Here is a 19,197-nt window from a genome sequence, read left to right on the forward strand (position 1 = left end):
ATAAAAGTTGTCACTGGTGCGGTACCTTTTCAAAAGGTATACAAAATGTACAAATTATGTACTAATATGTACTTTTAAGGCACTAATATACACTCTTTAGGGGTAAATAAGGTACAAAGGTGTACCTTTTCAATGGTACTGCCCCAGTTACATATTTGTACTTTATTTACCCCTAAATGGTACACATTAGTACATCAACAGCACATATTAACATTTTAAAGTACATATTAATGCCTAAAGTGTACATATTTGTACCTTTTGAGGGTACTACCCAAGTTACAGTTTAGTAGCAGTTTTCTGACAGGAAATACATAGGCCTATATGAAGGATACAAATGACTCACATTTCTATATTCACAACATTTTTTATAGGACAGAGATGTCTTAAAAGAAGGCAAATGTAGACAGGAGTTGAATTTGAAAGTTTAATGGAAAGCAAACTGCTTTAAAATTTCACATACATCAGCTCAAACACACCCGGAGTAAAGACCCTTTAAAGCCAGGCATCTTGTGAATACGACTGACAGTAATTTAAAAGCAATGCCCCTCTTCACTAGTCTCTAGTGATTCGGTCTCTCTCTACCCGTTAATTAGTTTGTCTCCAACTGCTGATTTAGCCTCGGTGTCCTTGCAAGAAGCCGTGTGGTGGGTCTCTTTTACAGGCTGATTAATCCTGTTCAGGCCTGTGGAGTGGTGTTAGACCCCGTCAGCAGCTTATTAGCATGTGTGCCTACTAGCAGAGCCCCCGCTACTCCTAAGGCTTAATAATATGTTTCTCTTCAACTAACGTCCTTATTAGTGCTACTAAGTGACGATCACACTTATAAATAGTGCTGTGTGCTTTTTAATTAAGGTCTATAAAATCATAGACTTGATGTGTGTGTGCGTGATAAATGAGGGGTGTTCGTACTGGTGTTATGACTGCTGTTCCTATGAGTTTACCTCACACACTTACCCTAACAAGAACACACACACACACACTCTTCACACCTTGCTCTTGATGATTTATGATCTGAGGTGCAGTGCAGTTTTTCTGAGAAGATAACACAGAATAACATCCAGAGAAACAGGCATGTAATGTTAAACATCAATTAGGTTGCCTACTCATACATGCAGCATTTCCCTTTGGAATTTTTATGCTTAAACAGGGCCGTAACCATCCTTGACATTGAAGGGGACGTGACAGTTTTTAATCAGACAGTCCTGTCTCAAATGCATGCAGGTATTTAATCACCATGTTGTTGGGCAAAAATTAAAATTGTCATTGTTTACTCACCCTCATGTTGTTCCAAGCTAGTCTTTTCTTCTGCTGAACTAAACAGTTGCATTGACTTTCATTAAAGAAATAAATACTTTTAATTTGATTTTTATTTATTTATTTATTTATTTTCTATCTATATTGAAAGTCGGTTGCTATACCACCAGCAACTGTTTGGTTACAATATCTAATTATGTGTTAAACAGAAGAAAGAAACTGGTTTGGAACAAATTGAGGGTGAGTAAATGATGCCAGAATTTTCATTTTTTGGGGTGAACTAAGCCTTTAAACAAAACCACAATGGTTAAAAATATATATTTTTTTATTTGTTTATACTTTTGTCTATCAATGTTTGCTGTTGGTTCTCTGTTGTAGGTTAGTAAATGTGTAGCCTATTATTAATAACTGTGTGTTAGGACGTAGCCTATATTTGTGAAGAGTATAATTTTGAAATCGACAGCAAATGGGGACTGACTGTTGTTACAATTTCTGAAATGACTTTAAACGTATCATAAAGTGTAGGCCTATTCCAAGTGCCCTGAAGATGGAGGAACTGACGATCTTCACGTCTTGACGAAAGAAGCGATGTCCGATTCCTGAAAGAATTATTTTGAGTCGGTTCTTTTCAATTAATCTGTTTAACCGGTTTACAAAAGAGGAGTTAATTTAACAAATTGGACTTGATTTGTTAAACTTGATGACTTGCAGCTTTTTATAGCTCTCTTGAGGAGAAATTATGAAATTTAGGTCTGATGGTTACGCCGTCGCATGACTTTAGAAGACTTTGTAGCAAATAAATTGCACGGACCACATTCATGGTGAATTTATGTACTATGGAGTATAATTTCTTGGCCAAGAGCATGCAAGAATTGTCATACGGAACTGAATCAGAGCGAGTAAATGATGTAAAGAGTGAACAATCCCTTTAAGGCCTTACAGACTAATTAAACCTCTGGGTTAGCCCATGCTAATCCTTTGAACACGATTAGCCTGATTGTTCATTAAGCTTCATAAGTTCACCCTTTGTAATGTTGTAACGTGAACACTAGGGTGTAATGAAGATCATGTTTTGGCTCTTCCACAGTCTTAATTCTTGCTGTCATCTTATTTCTTTGGATTGCACATTATCCTTCTCCCAGAATCCACCTACACGTTCTCTTCCCTCCTCCTCTCCTCCAAAGCAGAGCTGGCAAGAGTTGCCAATGCAAAATAAATCCATTTTGATGTTCCTTACAGCTCTCTTCTTCTCTCTCCCTCTCTCAAGTAAGCTCTCGCAATTCAGTTATGTTTAGAGGAGCTCTGGTGATTCATGCAGTTCAAGATATTCACCGTGCCCTATTTCTACCTCTCCCTCCTCCCCCCGCTCGTCTAATGAAGTTAGTGTGTATGCAGCGGAGAGAAGTAGATTAGAGCTGAGGTGATGAGGCAGAAGGGGAGCCTCAGTCCTCCTGTATGCAGACCGGAGGAGGGGCTGCTGGGGTCGGCCGGGATGAATTCCCTCTGCTCCTGAGGTGGAGATCTAATTGATTTTTGTACCCTGAGCCATCTGGCTTAGAGTAAGTGTGTTTCATTGTGTGTGTGTGTGTGTGTGTGTGTGTGTGGAAGACAACAGATCACTTCTTGAATCTGGTTTTGGGCTCACATTTGTTATTTAAAAGCACTGACTGCATGCTACTCTTTCTGTGGGGGATTCTAATTAAATCATTATGTGCTAGAGCATGTCTTTGACATCATCACTAAAAGTCATGTGCGTTACCGAGGACAGAGGACATCATCAGTATCTTCATTTCACCTGAGAATATGTTCACTGAACACAATAACCGAGGTGTCTCATGCTGTTTTTCATTTTAAAATCTATTCGTCAGTGACAAAGATGTCTGAGATGATAAAAAGCATAAATCTACTTTAAAAATGAAAGTGGCTAGTATTCATACTTTTTTCATAGATTTTGAAAATATTTTCCCTCAAAAATATTACTTGTAGTTTGAATAAATAGTTGTTGTTGTTGTTTTTTTTTTCCATAAAGTACAAAAATATATATCATGGATTTGGAGCCATAAATTTGACCTGTACAAAATGTTCCTAAATAATTATTCAAACTATCAAACAAACAAATAAATACATTTTTACTTGGGTGGACAAAATATGCTTATTTTTTTCAAGCAATTACACATTTTAATTTTTATGAATAATAAAACTTAATAATTGTTAAAAAAAATTATATATATATATATATATATATATATATAGAGAGAGAGAGAGAGAGAGAGAGAAATTTAAAACAAGACAAATATGAAATAAGAAAATTATTTTATCATTATAATATTATTATTAATTTATGTGATTATGTATTTATTTATTTTTGCAGCAGTGCAGCTTATCAAATTTGCAAACTGAGGCAAAAAGCTGATATGGAGATCATATATCTTTATGCTAACATTATGCTCAGTTTCTTCAGACACGGTTAGTGAGCTCATGTTACAGCAGTGATGTTGTTTCTCTTCTTACAGTCTCCAAAGGACGATAGTATTACAAATACAGTATATATCAGCAACATCTATAACAGCATGTTACTGTAATGGATATTTGTTACTTGTATCAGTCTATAATAATATGTGTGTTTGTGTTTTTCTGTTTGTTAGCACATGTGGGGCAGTGTTATATCCAGCCCTGTGGCAGTCTCACTGCTGTATTCTCAGAATCAGGTTAGGTCATAGAAGGTTGAGTAAGGTTTTGCACTCATTTGTACTATATAAATAAACAGAAATGCAGTTTTCACATGCAGCAAATAGCTCAAATGAAAATCAGGTGCACTGTTGCACAGGTGCAAATGATTAGAAGCTCATTCGAGAGTAAATGGAGGGGCACTGCCTTATATAAACATCAGAAACTTGTGGTGAGGTTTGGTCTTAGCAGCTGAGGAGTGTGGCTAAATCACGCTGAGATCAAAAGAGGCCCTCAGAAGAAACTTGCTGATGTTTGAGTAGCATTTTAAAATGACTTTGAAACAACTCATTTTGTCACTCCACTGTCCAAAAGAGAGAAAAACAAAAATCAGCTGGATATTTATCCAGCTTTGGTGGTCCAACCAAAACTGCACTGAAGTCACCGTGCAACTCATGAAACTCTCTCTCTCTCTCTCTCTCTCTCTCTCTCTCTCTCTCTCTCTCTCTCTCTATATATATATATATATATATATATGTGTGTGTGTGTGTGTGTTTAACTAAGTCTTTGTGAGCTTTCAGTATCCACAGTAAAAATGCAAACACACAAGATGGATTGCAATTTCTTTTGGCAAATTTAACCTCATATTGGTCCTAAAGATCATCATAAAATAACTTACATATTCAGCACACTGTTTATCACCCATTCTGCATACAGAGGAAATGCAAAGAAAACCAAGCTATTTAATTTTGTTCTGCATGATATGTTACAACCACTAGGATTCATCTAATGACGCCGACCCTTAATGTGAACTTCTGCTGTGCTTATTCCACCTATAAAACTGTTTATTAAAATCAAGTGTGCTGAAACAATCCAAGTAAAATACGGATGGGGAAAATCTCAGCGACTTCAGCATTAATCCTCGTGCCTACATGCGGTGAAATCCAGCGCTTGGCTAAATTAACATGATTTTTAAGTAAAGGGTAATGTTTTGAGCACAGATGTAGGCTATTTGTATTTGATTGTGCTATCCACTAAATTTCCCAGGGGTTTTCTGTTCTCTGCTTCCACTCTTGGCTTGTTTCTGTGCTGTTGTCCATCAGCTTTCAGCTACTGCTGGAAACAGGGCTCTCGTTTCATTCTGTCTGCACACATTTCCAGCCTTGTGTGTGATTTCCAGATTGTTCAATACGAAGTTGGCAGAAGGGTCATGAGAAAGCTACTCTGATTTTGATAATTCAGAAAACCATACATTAAGCTTTGCAGAAGGGAAGAGTGTCCTTCTATAACTGCATTAAACATCCAGCTGCCACAGAGTTTAAGAATATTCTGGCTTCGGCTTTAACAAAATTATTTATGGCAGTTTGACGCACATAAACACTGGGTCTATTCTGCATACAGCAGTGGGCTGAGCATGCATCACTTCATTTTCCGACTTCAGTCAGATCATAGATTTATGTTTTGTTGCATTAATAATTCATGCTCTCCATCCAAAAACCCGCATGGCAACCTGATCCTAATCAATGTTTTTTGTTGGAGCTGAGGGATTGTGTTCACTCTGCATGTCTCTGTAGGCAACAGAGACTAAATTCTTTTTTTTTTTAAAAATCATCTTTTGAAATTTTTGCTTAGGTCTGGTAATTAAAGATCTACATATCATGTAATGGAAATATTCTAGAAAAGCTGTAAGTGTTGAATTCTTGAAATATTTTATTGTGAGATGGGGAGTCATTAAAAAAACTAAATAAAACAAACGATCAAACAAAAAGCTAGCACTAAAAAGGTTAAAACAGGGACATATAAAAGACTTTGTTGCCTTGATGTAGACAAAGAGAGTTAAAAATTGGCACAACTAAAAATAATAATAAAAAACAACACGTTGATGATGTTTTGGCTTCATTAAAAGGGCAGCACAGTTTCATGGTGAAGGACAATCTTTCAATACAACAGCAAGGACTCATGCGTGTATAGCATACAATTAGTTTTCAGTAGCTTCAAAGTATAGTGGGGTAAGAGACAATAACATGAAAGTGACGTGTAAAAGTTAACAGTTCTCATATACTTTAGGGGTGGGTTTTTTTTTTTTTTCAAACAATGCATTTTGAAAATTTGAAAATAATACTTTTTCTGTTTTAAAACACTTTGAAATGCTAGAGTTCCTTCCCCAGCTCTGATTTCATTTATCTTCGAAATTATTCTTCATACTAAAATATATTATTGTATTAATACAAACTACAGTATTGTACACTACATTGTGTAATAAATAACCATAAAGAAAATACAAAAATAAGAAATAAATATAAAAGGTCTCTAAAACTAAAAATGTAAAGTTATACATGGTGAGGGATGGGAGGGGTAATACTGCCTTTACTGAAAAACAAAACAAAAAATAATTACACAATGTTCACTGAAACAAACAACAAAAAAACTTCATTACAAACAAGACAAAAATTAATACTGACAGGTAAAAAGGCTGACTGAAAAGAAACAAAAAACACTAAAAGTAAATTCTTCATTGATCATATCTGCCTACATTTGTTACCTGAAGAAAAAGTGTCGTGCAGCTAAAGATAACAAGAGAAACAAGTGCACCAAACAGGGGAAAAATACTTCAAGGCTGAAAAAAAGGGCTTCTTTTTCTCCTTTTTGCTCATTGATCGTCTTTCCTGAATTCTTGATGCAGTGTAGTCCTTACTGGATTGAACAAAAAAAACAAAGAGGCAGTCTTGTCCTTTAGTAAGGACTAGTGGTTTAGGTGCAGGGGTCCAAAATTTTGCTACTAAAATGAAAGACCGCATGAGCCCCACGCGAGTGTGCTGCTCAGCGACGGCACAGCACTGTTCAATGGCACTTCCAACATGCATGTTTTTGCATAAGGGTGGATAATGGGTGGGGAAGGGTCACCTGAAACATGATGAAGACTACGTCTAAAACCAGCTGTCCAGGATTACTAAGGTTTTGATGCCTTGGCTTTTTGGGATTCATTAAAGCCCTCCCACCGTAACCACATCAATCTTTTGACATTTAAGGCTCACAGTCCTTCTGGAAATGAGACGACAGACAAATGTTGTGCTAGCGAGCACTAGCATGGCTTAGGGGCGATAATACTGGAAGGTAGACATTAAACAACACAAGGCCCACATAGGTGTTCCATAGGTAAACTGGGAATATGGTAGTGCACAGGATACTTTTTTTTTTTTCCTTCAAATGCAAGAAAATACTGAGTTTTGTTCATTGGCAATAAAAACGTATAGAAATCTCTCTCTCCCAACTGTACAGCTTTTGAGGGTAAACCGAGAGTGACAAAAAATTAGTAATACTGATATGAGAAATTGACCCAAGGCGTTTTAGTAATAAAACATTATTAGCCAAAACGTGTATAGCTTTCAGTCCGTATATGTCATTTTCTTTTTTGTTTTTGTTTTTTCGTTAAACTTTGCATTTATACAAACCATACTCAAACACTGAAAATCGTCTTTATGTGGAAAAAGTAACTATTTCGTATTTATCAGGCACACCTGGGGGTTTATACACAGTAGTGGGTTTAAATGCAGCGTAAGAGCAGTCACGCTCTCTTCCTCACTTCATTCTCATCTTAACACAGTCACTTTCTCAGGAAGAGAGAGAAACATCTGCGGAGAGAAAACGTCTTTTTGTTCCTTAAAATTAGTAACTTTGTAAAACAATGTTGTAAGGAATAAGGGCCATAAAAACACAGTTGTAGCTTCACTTCACGTCTCCATTCATATTGGCTGTGTTTTCTTCATTTTCAATCTTTTTCTTATCGTCTGCCGGGTTCTCTATTTCTGTTATGTCCTTCATGTGTTCAAGAGTTCCTGTGTCCATGGCCTCTTCCGCCATTCGTTCGTCCTCTCCGTTTCCGTCTTCACATTCATCCTGCATCACTACGACTTTCAGCGTTTGTCTGTCATTTTCCTCACTCTCACCTTCCTCATCACCATCTTCTTCTTGTTCGGCCCCTTCCATCTTCTCTCCCTCTCCTTCCTGGTCTTCATCTGCTCCCTGGTCATCTTCATCTCCCTCCTCTCCGATCTTGACCACCTGAATCTCATCCTCATCCACTAAGCTTCCCGAGCCCATCTCCTCATCCTCCTCACTCTCATCCTCTCTGGTACTACTCCCCCGCTCATCTGAGTCCAGGTGGGAGGGGGGCGAGGTCGCTGTGCTGCCCGTCTGAGGCTGCTCCTCACCAGGATTGTCCTCTTCCTCGACTCCCTGGCCTAGCCCTTGGCCTTGAGCCTCTTTTTTACAGTAGGAGTATCGGTGGTTCATGTGTTGCGAGTAGGAGCCAGAGTGGGAGAAGCGTTTGCCGCACTTGTCGCACTGGTACGGCTTTTCTCCGGAGTGCAGGCGCAGGTGCTCTATTAGGTGGTGCTTGTGTTTAAAGGCCTTGCTGCAGATCCCACATTCATGAGGCCTCTTTCCTGCGAGAGATGAAGAAGTTGCACTCTATTAATATTTGTCTTGAAGTACTTATCTCATTCCTAGAATATACAGACAAATACAATCATTTCTGAGCTTTTTTTCTGTGGAGTTTTGGAGTTTCAGGTAAGGGCAAAATAGTTCCCCATGTAGAAGATGGTCTTACAAATTCACAGTGTTGGGAGTAACGCGTTACAAAAGTAATGCATTACAGTAACGGATTACTTTTTGCTGTAACGCAGTAGTGTAAGGCATTACTAATCAATTTTCAGTAATATTTTACTCCGTACATGTTCAGTAACGCTTGCGTTACAACACACTTTTAGCCCAAACTTATAATTTTTTTATTTAATTTAAAGTCGGGCTCCGACTTTTTTATGTCCCTTCGGGCCAATATTCACGTCATAGTTCAGACGCGGACCGGTCCTCGGGCCTGCTTTAGGCTTCTCCTTATCTTTAAATTTTAGACATCCATCAATTATTGATGAAAAAATTGCTGCGCTGGTGGAAATAACATGAGTCCGTGCTACGACGGTGTTTAGTGTCCCGCAGCTGAAGAGTTCTGCTTCAAATACACACAATAAAGAAAAAGCCCCTGCAAAAGTAATTACCATGAATGTGTCTGGGGGAAATAGTAAGGATTCGCCATCTCCTTGTTAGACACGCAAGTTGTTTCCATTGAAAAAAAATTGTAATTGATTGCGCTGGTGCCTCCATGTCCTGCGCTTTAGCTTCCATTCTCCGCACAAACTACTGGATGCAGCGCACATTTATCTAGGTTTAATGTTCTAGTACATTTTGTCATTTTAGAATGTTAAGTTCTACTTCTGTAGTTATTTTGGTGAAAGTAACTCAAAAGTAATACAGGAGTCATGTAACGCATTACAATTCTGAGACAGTAATATTGTAAGGTAAGGAATTACTTTTAAATAACAGTAACAAGTAATCTATAATGAATTACAGTTTAGACGTAACTTGCACAACACTGCAAATTCATCATATTGACCAACACACTGCGTGGTTCCAAAGTGACTTCAGTTTGAGCGGTGCTAATTGCGCTAATGAAATCCGAGAGCTTTCTGACCCTGCATAGACAGCAACAGAAATACCAAGTTCAAGGCCCAAAAAGATAGTAAGGACATCGTTAAAATAGGTAGTAAGGACATCATTAGTTCAACTGTAATTTTATGAAGGTACGAGAATACTTTTGTGTGCATAGAAACCATAACTAGTGATTTTATCAAACAATTTCTTCTCTTCCATGTCAAAATTCGACATGCGTTCACGAAACTACCACACGTGATGCAGGAGCAGGCGTTCTGGAAGAACACGCATGTGCTGCGCCTTGTTTGCAAGCAGAGGAATGCACACGCGTGCGTCGTGGTACTGTTGTGAATGTGTGTTGAAGACTGACACGGAACAGAAGAAATTGTTGCATAAAGTCAATATTTTTGTTTTCTTTGAGCACAAAAAGTATTCTCGTAGCTTCATAAAATTAAGGTTGAACCATGGATGTCACATGAACTATTTTAACAATGTCCTTACTACCTTTCTGGGCCTTGAAAGGGCCTGGTATTTCCATAGCTGTATATGCAGGATCAGAAAGCTTGTGGATTTCATCAAAAACATCATGTTTTCCAAAGATGAACAAAGGTCTTAAGGGTTTGGAATGACATGAAGCTGAATAATCAATGAGAAAATTTTTCATTTTTGGGTGAGCTATCCCTTTAATGTGTTAAAAATCATGTCACATTCACTGGAAGTTTACGATAAAATGTTTGTCAGTTGATCGACACAATTTCGCCACAGTATGATATATTAAATGGGCTCATTTTCATCAATTATATGCATGTTTTAAAAAGCTGTCACACAGCTCAACTAATAAAGGGTCCCAACCACAAAAAACATTCTTGTAATCTCTACATGCAGCACTAGAAAATCCCCCACACCCAGTGTTCAACCCTGGATCTTTAATGCATTAAGAATTGCATTACATGTTGTTATGTAGCCATGGACATTAAGGCCAAACAATGAATCAAAACAAGCTGTGGTGCACAAGACAGGCCAGTTCCACCCAGGCCTGGAAGTTTATAAACTGTGGCTTCAGACAAAAAATTAGAGAGAGAGAAAAGACAGCACAATTTGTGGTTCAAGGCACTGTGATGTCATGTGGATGAGTGCTGCTCACTTTTTGGCCAGGTATCTTAACAGTGAGAGGTGACTGGCTCTTGGCTTCACTAACTTCTCATGTTTTTAAAGCAAAAGAGGGAGGAGGAGTGTAAATTACTAACAGAAAACTGATGCAACAGCCTGGGTTCGGTGTGAGAAGGTAACGTATTTGGCCAGTGGATAAGGGAAAATAAGTCACCGCACCCTCCAGCACGTGTAATTTAACAGCGGTTGGAACTTGAAATTCAGTTCTGCTCCCTGTATAATAGGTACAATTACTGCAACACAATGCATTCTGTCATAATTTCCCACCTGTGTGTTCGTATTTATGGCGGAGCAATGAGCTGCTCTTCTGGAAGATTTTGTCACACAGGTCACAGGCGTACAGCCCACTCTCCGTCCTTTTCATCTTCTTTCTCGTCGGCCCTGAGTCGGAGTCTGTCTGTTCTTCCAATGTTGAGGTGACCTCTGACCCCATCTCCTGTTTCTCCTCCTACATTGTGAGAAAAAGCAGATCATTGTGATTTAAGGTAACCAAGGTACATTTGTATGCACATAACTGACTCTTGGTACAAGGTACGTTTATGCACGGCCCTCACCTTGATGCCATTGACGTGTATAACGTTCTTCTGTGGCGCGTCGTTCCCTGCTGGGCTGGAGGATGTAGTGGTGTAACTGTAAGTCAGCTGAGGGATCAGGATGGTCTGTTTAGTGGTGGTAAGTGCACGAAGACATTGGGCTTGTCCCTGGTCAGTGATGGCCACTAGGGTGGGCAGTTGAGTGGTCACGATGTTTATGGGATTGGCACTTGGTTGGCTGGCAAATATGGCAGCATTGGTGCTTGCATTGCTGAGCAGTTCCTTCGTTGTGCAAGTCAAATTCAATGGCTCCTCTTGAGCCGAGTAAACAGTGTTTACGTGACCGCTAGCCACAGCAGCTGTAGCAGCAGATTTTGGTAGCGACAGATCGAGAGGTCCCTCGCCTTCCTCAAGAGTCCTGGCTGGGACAGGACCATCGGCGGATAGGTTTAGTGGTGATGGGGATGTAGGGACACTCTTTATCCCATTCTCCCCAGCTGCAACGCCCTCAGCTGGGCTACAGCATTCGCTCTCTCCTTGCTCCTCTGAGTTAATTTGATTATCTGGCTCTGGTCGGGGTGATGCACCTCTAGTCCCATCCAAATCTCCAGGAGTGGTCTGCTCATCCTCAGCCAGGGGTGAGGAGGGATCTACAGAGATCTGCCCCAACTGCATCTTGTCAAACCACTTCTTCACCACCTCTGCCGGAAGGCTGACAGACTCTGATATCTTTGCCAGCTCCTCCTTGGTGGGCTCGTTGTTTAAGGCAAAGTAAGCCTTGAGCAAGGAGAGAAGGTTCTTCAGGGGAGGCTGACCAGGACACAATCCGTCCTCCAAGTCTATCTTCCCCTCAAGGTTTTTCCCGTTTACCCTATGTCCATCTTTACCACAGTGCTTAAGTGTTGTGTCATTGTGTAAAATACTCTTCTCGTCCACAGTGATGGTGGTTTTGTCCCTATTTGTCTTGACTGTCAAGTCCTCTGGCAGCTTCTGAGCCTTGCAGGCTTCTGTGTTCAACCCCAAAGGTTCCTTCTTTGGACTTTGAAGGAACGCTTGGGCCTGTGAAGGGTCTAGGCTGTAATTAATAAAGATCTTAGCACTGCCATCCTGGTCCAAGATGGGAAGACTAAAGGCCTGTATGACTTGTTGGGGTGCTTGGGCAATTCCCACCCCTCCTGCTCCAATGATTCCCATCCCTACTTGCTGCCCCTTAGCTTGCGTGCTTTCCAGCACTTGCCTAATGACATTCCCGTCCACTGCCACCTTCAGCACGTTCTGTAAGTCCCCGAGGTTGATGCTGATTGGGGATACCAGACCCACTGTTGGGAGCACAACAGCCTGTACGCCCTGAAGAGGGGCTGCCGCCCCACCTTGGAATATGCCATTTACGCCTCTAGCAGATGGAGCCACCACCACAGGCTTGTACTCATAGTCCAGTGGCTCAGACTTGATCTGTGTCAAGGGAAGCTGTTCCTGAAGGGGTTTGCTATTGTCCAGTTTGTCTCTGACTTGGACACGTGCCGTGGGGGAAGAGGTTGGCAGGGATGGGGAAGAGCACTGCGGGGTCTTGGCAGCCCCAGTGGCGGGAGAAGATTGTGGCCGCCCATTTACTGAGATGAGGCCGATGCACTTCTTACTGCTGATGTGGGAACTATAAGAACCGGAATGAGAGAAACGCTTCTTGCAGTTGGAGCACTCATAAGGCTTTTCTCCTACACAACAGACACAATAAAGAAATGAGAAAACCAACAATTCATAATATATATATATATATATATATATATATATACACACAGGTCCTTCTCAAAAAATTAGCATATTGTGATAAAGTTCATTATTTTCTGTAATGTACTGATAAACATTAGACTTTCATATATTTTAGATTCATTACAACACAACTGAAGTAGTTCAAGCCTTTTATTGTTTTAATATTGATGATTTTGGCATACAGCTCATGAAAACCCAAAATTCCTATCTCAAAAAATTAGCATATTTCATCCGACCAATAAAAGAATGGCCATTATGTTAATTTATGCACTCAATACTTGGTCGGGAATCCTTTTGCAGAAATGACTGCTTCAATGCGGCGTGGCATGGAGGCAATCAGCCTGTGGCCCTGCTGAGGTGTTATGGAGGCCCAGGATGCTTCGATAGCGGCCTTAAGCTCATCCAGAGTGTTGGGTCTTGCGTCTCTCAACTTTCTCTTCACAATATCCCACAGATTCTCTATGGGGTTCAGGTCAGGAGAGTTGGCAGGCCAATTGAGCACAGTAATACCATGGTCCGTAAACCATTTACCAGTGGTTTTGGCACTGTGAGCAGGTGCCAGGTCGTGCTGAAAAATGAAATCATCTCCATAAAGCTTTTCAGCAGATGGAAGCATGAAGTGCTCCAAAATCTCCTGATAGCTAGCTGCATTGACCCTGCCCTTGATAAAACACAGTGGACCAACACCAGCAGCTGACATGGCACCCCAGACCATCACTGACTGTGGGTACTTGACACTGGACTTCAGGCATTTTGGCATTTCCCTCTCCCCAGTCTTCCTCCAGACTCTGGCACCTTGATTTCCGAATGACATGCAAAATTTGCTTTCATCCGAAAAAAGTACTTTGGACCACTGAGCAACAGTCCAGTGCTGCTTCTCTGTAGCCCAGGTCAGGCGCTTCTGCCGCTGTTTCTGGTTCAAAAGTGGCTTGACCTGGGGAATGCGGCACCTGTAGCCCATTTCCTGCACACGCCTGTACACGGTGGCTCTGGATGTTTCTACTCCAGACTCAGTCCACTGCTTCCGCAGGTCCCCCAAGGTCTGGAATCGGTCCTTCTCCACAATCTTCCTCAGGGTCCGGTCACCTCTTCTCGTTGTGCTGCGTTTTCTGCCACACTTTTTCCTTCCCACAGACTTCCCACTGAGGTGCCTTGATACAGCACTCTGGGAACAGCCTATTCGTTCAGAAATTTCTTTCTGTGTCTTAACCTCTTGCTTGAGGGTGTCAATGATGGCCTTCTGGACAGCAGTCAGGTCGGCAGTCTTACCCATGATTGCGGTTTTGAGTAATGAACCAGGCTGGGAGTTTTTAAAAGCCTCAGGAATCTTTTGCAGGTGTTTAGAGTTAATTAGTTGATTCAGATGATTAGGTTAATAGCTCGTTTAGAGAACCTTTTCATGATATGCTAATTTTTTGAGATAGGAATTTTGGGTTTTCATGAGCTGTATGCCAAAATCATCAATATTAAAACAATAAAAGGCTTGAACTACTTCAGTTGTGTTGTAATGAATCTAAAATATATGAAAGTCTGTTGTTTATCAGTACATTACAGAAAATAATGAACTTTATCACAAGAAGGACCTGTATATATGTAAGACGTTTTCAACTCTATTGCTTTTACTGTTGAGGACACATTGTGTGGTTCAGATTTGTGATGAATGGAGGGTAAATCTCTTTAAGTAAATTAAACAGACACTTCATAGGTGGTCCTCAAAAGAAACTACAACACAGAAAAGGATTTTATTTTTTTTCAAACCATAAAGGCTATAAAAACAGTGTGCAGTATATAAAGGACAAACTCTCTTAGGAAGCCTTTGACAGCAAGTACTGTAAGTATTTTGAAGTACTTGAATGCTGAATTGTCCTACAAATTTGTACAAAGAAGTGAACAAATGCACACGCATATACATGCTTGCAAACAGTCACACTCACACACACACACACACACACACACACAGATACAGCAGCATAGCATATTTCAAGCAGCCCTCACCACTGTGGATGCGCAGGTGTTCTTTCAGGTGGTGTTTGTACTTGAAGGCTTTGCCACATTCAGTGCATTTAAACTTTCGATTCCCTCCTCCACCTGACTGAGTAACATGCCGCTAAAAATGAAAGAGAATGTGTTATAATCAGATAAACAATACTGCTATCATCATTTATATGTATGTGTAAAATCTCATAAAAAGTGTTTAATTTTTAACCATATGCCATTGTATCAAATATAGCTATGTACTTTAATTGCTTAATGACAAAATTGATATTTTCAGTACATTTTACAGCTTTTAGTTCTTTTCTTTAGGTAATGCATGAGTGATATATTATTTCTTATGTGTTAAATCCAACCATTTTGAGTCTGTTTTAAATCTTTGGGTTTCACTACAACACACAATAGTCTAAAATTACAACCTTATTCCCAGTTATCCCTTAGAAACCATTTTGAACATGTTAGCATCAAATCACACTTCTCACAAACATTACGGAATAAGGACAGAATACCTGTTCTCGGCCAGCTTTGTGTGCGGTCATGTGTCTGTCTAGCTGTGTTCGGTAGGCAAAGGTGTAGCTGCAGAGTGAGCAGCTGAAGTTGTCCTCGCTCTTCTCGTGTCTGTATTTAATGTGTTCTTTCAGTGAGGTGTAACGCTTGTAGCCACGAGAGCAGTAGGGACAGGTGAGGAGCTGAGAAAATGAGTCTGGTGTGCCTGAGAGTGAGAGAGAAGAGAGTATTACAAATGAGCAGAGGTTTTGTGTGTATTCATTTTCATTTTCTGTGACTCCCTCTTTTATCTCTCTAGCCTTTTTTCCCTCAAAAGCATATATTTGAAACACATAAAAATCTGTTATCTATCAGTAGTTGAAAATGTAAGCAAATTTGCATACAATTATTTGCTATGTTGTTCAAATATATCTGAAGAGGTGTGCAAGTAGACTAATGTACTGTAATACAAGGGAATCCAGTTGCATGCATTTCTGGCATAGATGATTTATCTGTGAAGTGTGTGTGCGCGCATGTAGACATGGATCAATGCACTGGCAAATGAGAATATGAGAGTTAGGGAAGATTTTAATGTGTGACACTTCCCATCCTGAAATATCTCCAGCATGAAGAGCTGAAGAACAGCAGCCAAAATAAAAAGAACAAGGATTGGCAGCTGGATAATTAAACAATACCACGGCAAAAAGGCAAATAATTACATGGATGAACAATGGATTTCATTAAAAAAAAGGAAACAACATGCTGGTAAAGCCTGTTATAAAGGCAACATGAATAACAAGCCAGAGAAGATTTGACAGCATGCTAACCGAATAATAAAGCCACGGATGACACATCATACGCTGTTATACATTAAGAAATTAACAAGTTTAATTGAAATGTCATTATAGTGCATACAAATTAAAATATGCCACTGGCTTATTTGTCAAACCAAATGTCTAAATTTAAGGAAACACTTATCTAACTTGTATAATACTAATATATTAATTTTCAAATGGAAAATGAGCAGGTTTCTGTCCAGCTCTCACACAGACTTCAGGCTGTAATTGACTGCAAAGGATTTGCAACCAAGTATTAAAAAGTGAAAGTTTGATTTATGATTATTATTCTGTCCCATTACTTTTGGTCCCTTAACAAGTGGGAGGCACATATGCAAACTGTTGTAATTCCTAACAGTTGTAAATACCCTCAAATTAAAGCTGACAGTCTGCAGTTAAAGCACATCTTGTTCCTTTCATTTGAAATCCATTGTGGTGGTGTATAGAGCCAAAAATGTTAGAATTGTGTCGATGTCCCAATATTTATGGACCTGACTAGAGTTGCAAGAAAAAGTATGTGAACCCAAGTGCCTTCTGCTGTATTACTCAAAAAATCAACAACAGATAAACAAAATAGACTGATTAACAATGAGTAAGACAAAATCCAAGGGTTCATACTTACTCTAGCAACTGTATTTATATTCATCTTGTGTGATGTTACCCGATGAAGTGTTTACCATGTGTGTGATGCGTGTGTGCGTGTGTACCATTTTCATCATGTCCGCTGGTTTCTGGTGTGCCCTGTCGAGGTTCGTCTTCTGGAGCCTCCGGGAAGATGACGGCCGTGTCTCCTTGCTGGAGCATCTCCTCAACCAAAGCATCTCTGCTCCTCTCATCCTCATCCGACATGCACTCATCTTTTACTGCAACACACACAAACACACATGCTCACCGCTGTGTCTGTGGACAGAATATCCGTCATATGATACAGCCCAATGCACGATAAAAATATGAAGGATGAGTAATTTGAATGAGACCAAATAAAAGCCAAAATACTTAGTGGTGACTCACTATTAAACAGTACATTAGCAAAATACTCAGAGGGGTTTGAGTGGGTATGAGCTTTAGATACATAGCTTCACGTCTGTGGGTATGTACACCCACAAAAACACATATTAGTCCTCTATTGCACATTTACCTATTAAAAGCAAATGAAAAAGAAATGACTCTGGTGCAGCTAATTCAATTTCCGGCTTAATGCACAATCTGAGCTCAACGTCCCCATTAAACGAGCTTCTTTAATTTGAGGAATGTACTCTCATTCTCTTTTGCTCACAAACGAAAGATTGGCTCAACTAACGATTGCAAATGAACAAGCGAAGGCTTTGGGAGAAACTGAGCCCTCGGGCGGCACGCTGTTCTGTGCTTTAGCAATGCGCTCTCTCATGCTTATGCTGAAAATGAGTCCGCAATGTCAGCAATTACAACTAATGGCATTTGCTAGCGAGTCAAAACAACATTCGGAAACACCTGAGGACATTTGTGCATTTGTGTGTCGGAACGATTTAAGAGATTCTGCAATATGTGAGGGACAAAACGAAAATGAAGAGGGTTTTTGTTTATGTCAGTGTTCTTTTGCTCATTCTCGCTCTCTTTCTCAGCAGCTCTTTTTGTAGTGCAGTCTACCCTTGTCAGCAGTGATGTCTCCATAAGGGACACTGATTCACACCGACACTGTTTATTTGTCTGACATGTAGGGTTTTCTCACCACAGTATAGACGGATGTCCTTGGTCCAAAGATGACACACATCCTGTCCTCAGTGTTATTTTATTTATTATAATTATCATTATTTATTTATTTATTTTTTGTCACGTTAGTCTTTAAAATGTATATTTAATTGTCAATAGGTATTATTATTATAATTATTGTTATTAGCTATTATTTAATATTAATTAATTCATTATTTATTAATAATTAACATGTTATTTTGATTATTTTTAATTAATTAATAAACAATGTAATTTTTTTTAGTCCATTTACTTAACTTTTAATTCATTACATGCATTCAACATCTAGATTAGCAAAATACAAATAAATCTACAAACATTTTAATCTATTGTTAATATCTTGCAGTGTTATAGATGTCTCACTGTATTTTTTTTATTATTATAAAATTATTAAATGCTGATTAAATCAAGCACCCAGTCAACAAATATTTAATTAATTATTTATAAATAATTAACATGTTAATTTTATTATTTTCATTATTTTTAATTTATTAATAAACATTAATTAATCATATTTTTATTTGTATTTTTTGCCCATTTTACTCTGATTAAAGTGGCATGACTTTAGTTTATGTCCATAAACAGAAACTTTTATTAATTCATTACATGCATCCAACATTTAGGATTAATCAAGATTAACAAAATACAAATAAATCTAAAAATACTTTAATGTAATCTTGCAGTGTTATAGTTATTTTTGTCAGTAATTTTGCTGACTGGTATAACACTGCAGGTAAGAAACAAAGAGTAGCAGAAGACTAGCTAATTTTATAGATTCATTTACATATTAATTTAAACTATGCCAAAAAAACATGAACACATTGAAAAGATCAACTCCATTGAAATGACCGGATATCATGATCTCCAGTGATTTCAATGGCAAATGTTTCAGTAGGTCCCTCCCAAACGTTCCTGAGAGGTTTAAATCGTGTTGAAATCTGGGTGTGAGATGTTCTGCTAGTGAAGGAACAGATGATTACCAGATCTCTCGCTCCAAGCTTTGCCCTGCACGACACAGCCATCACAGCACGCTGTTGTCATGACATCACAACACAACTGCAGCCGTGACAATCTCACATTATAAGTGGGCCAGAGATAGAGACATGAATGTTAGTGGGGCTGGACGAGAGTGTCTCATTCCTCATTCTACACTCAGATCCACACTACAGCGTTTCCAAGAATCATTCACAAGCTAGGCCCAACACTTTATTATGCTACATTATTAAAGTCCTGTGACATCTTGTGAGGAACAATATCCCCTCAGGCCTTACAATACA

The 19,197-nt window shown here is 39.2% G+C and overlaps 1 protein-coding gene across 3 annotated transcripts in view; it reads right to left on the bottom strand.

The window, feature by feature from the left end:
- Window positions 1–5,609: 5,609 nt before the first annotated feature.
- The window catches only part of LOC306857821 (zinc finger E-box-binding homeobox 1-like), a 69,954-nt gene continuing 56,366 nt past the window's right edge, over window positions 5,610–19,197 (bottom strand). For 2 of the 3 annotated variants that reach the window (XM_079398012.1, XM_079398011.1), the window contains exons 3-8: window positions 16,900–17,055; window positions 15,380–15,582; window positions 14,874–14,985; window positions 11,133–12,823; window positions 10,846–11,026; window positions 5,616–8,366 (exon numbers count right to left, since the gene is read on the bottom strand). In XM_079398012.1, coding sequence (XP_079254138.1) covers window positions 7,648–8,366; window positions 10,846–11,026; window positions 11,133–12,823; window positions 14,874–14,985; window positions 15,380–15,582; window positions 16,900–17,055 — 3,062 coding nt within the window. In that variant the 3' untranslated portion in view covers window positions 5,616–7,647. Of the gene's footprint in view, window positions 8,367–10,845; window positions 11,027–11,132; window positions 12,824–14,873; window positions 14,986–15,379; window positions 15,583–16,899; window positions 17,056–19,197 lie in introns of all 3 variants that reach the window. The other variant, XM_079398010.1, reaches the window with a different exon arrangement.

Source organism: Barbus barbus (assembly GCF_936440315.1).
Source record: "Barbus barbus genome assembly, chromosome: 38".
Lineage (NCBI taxonomy): Eukaryota > Metazoa > Chordata > Actinopteri > Cypriniformes > Cyprinidae > Barbus > Barbus barbus.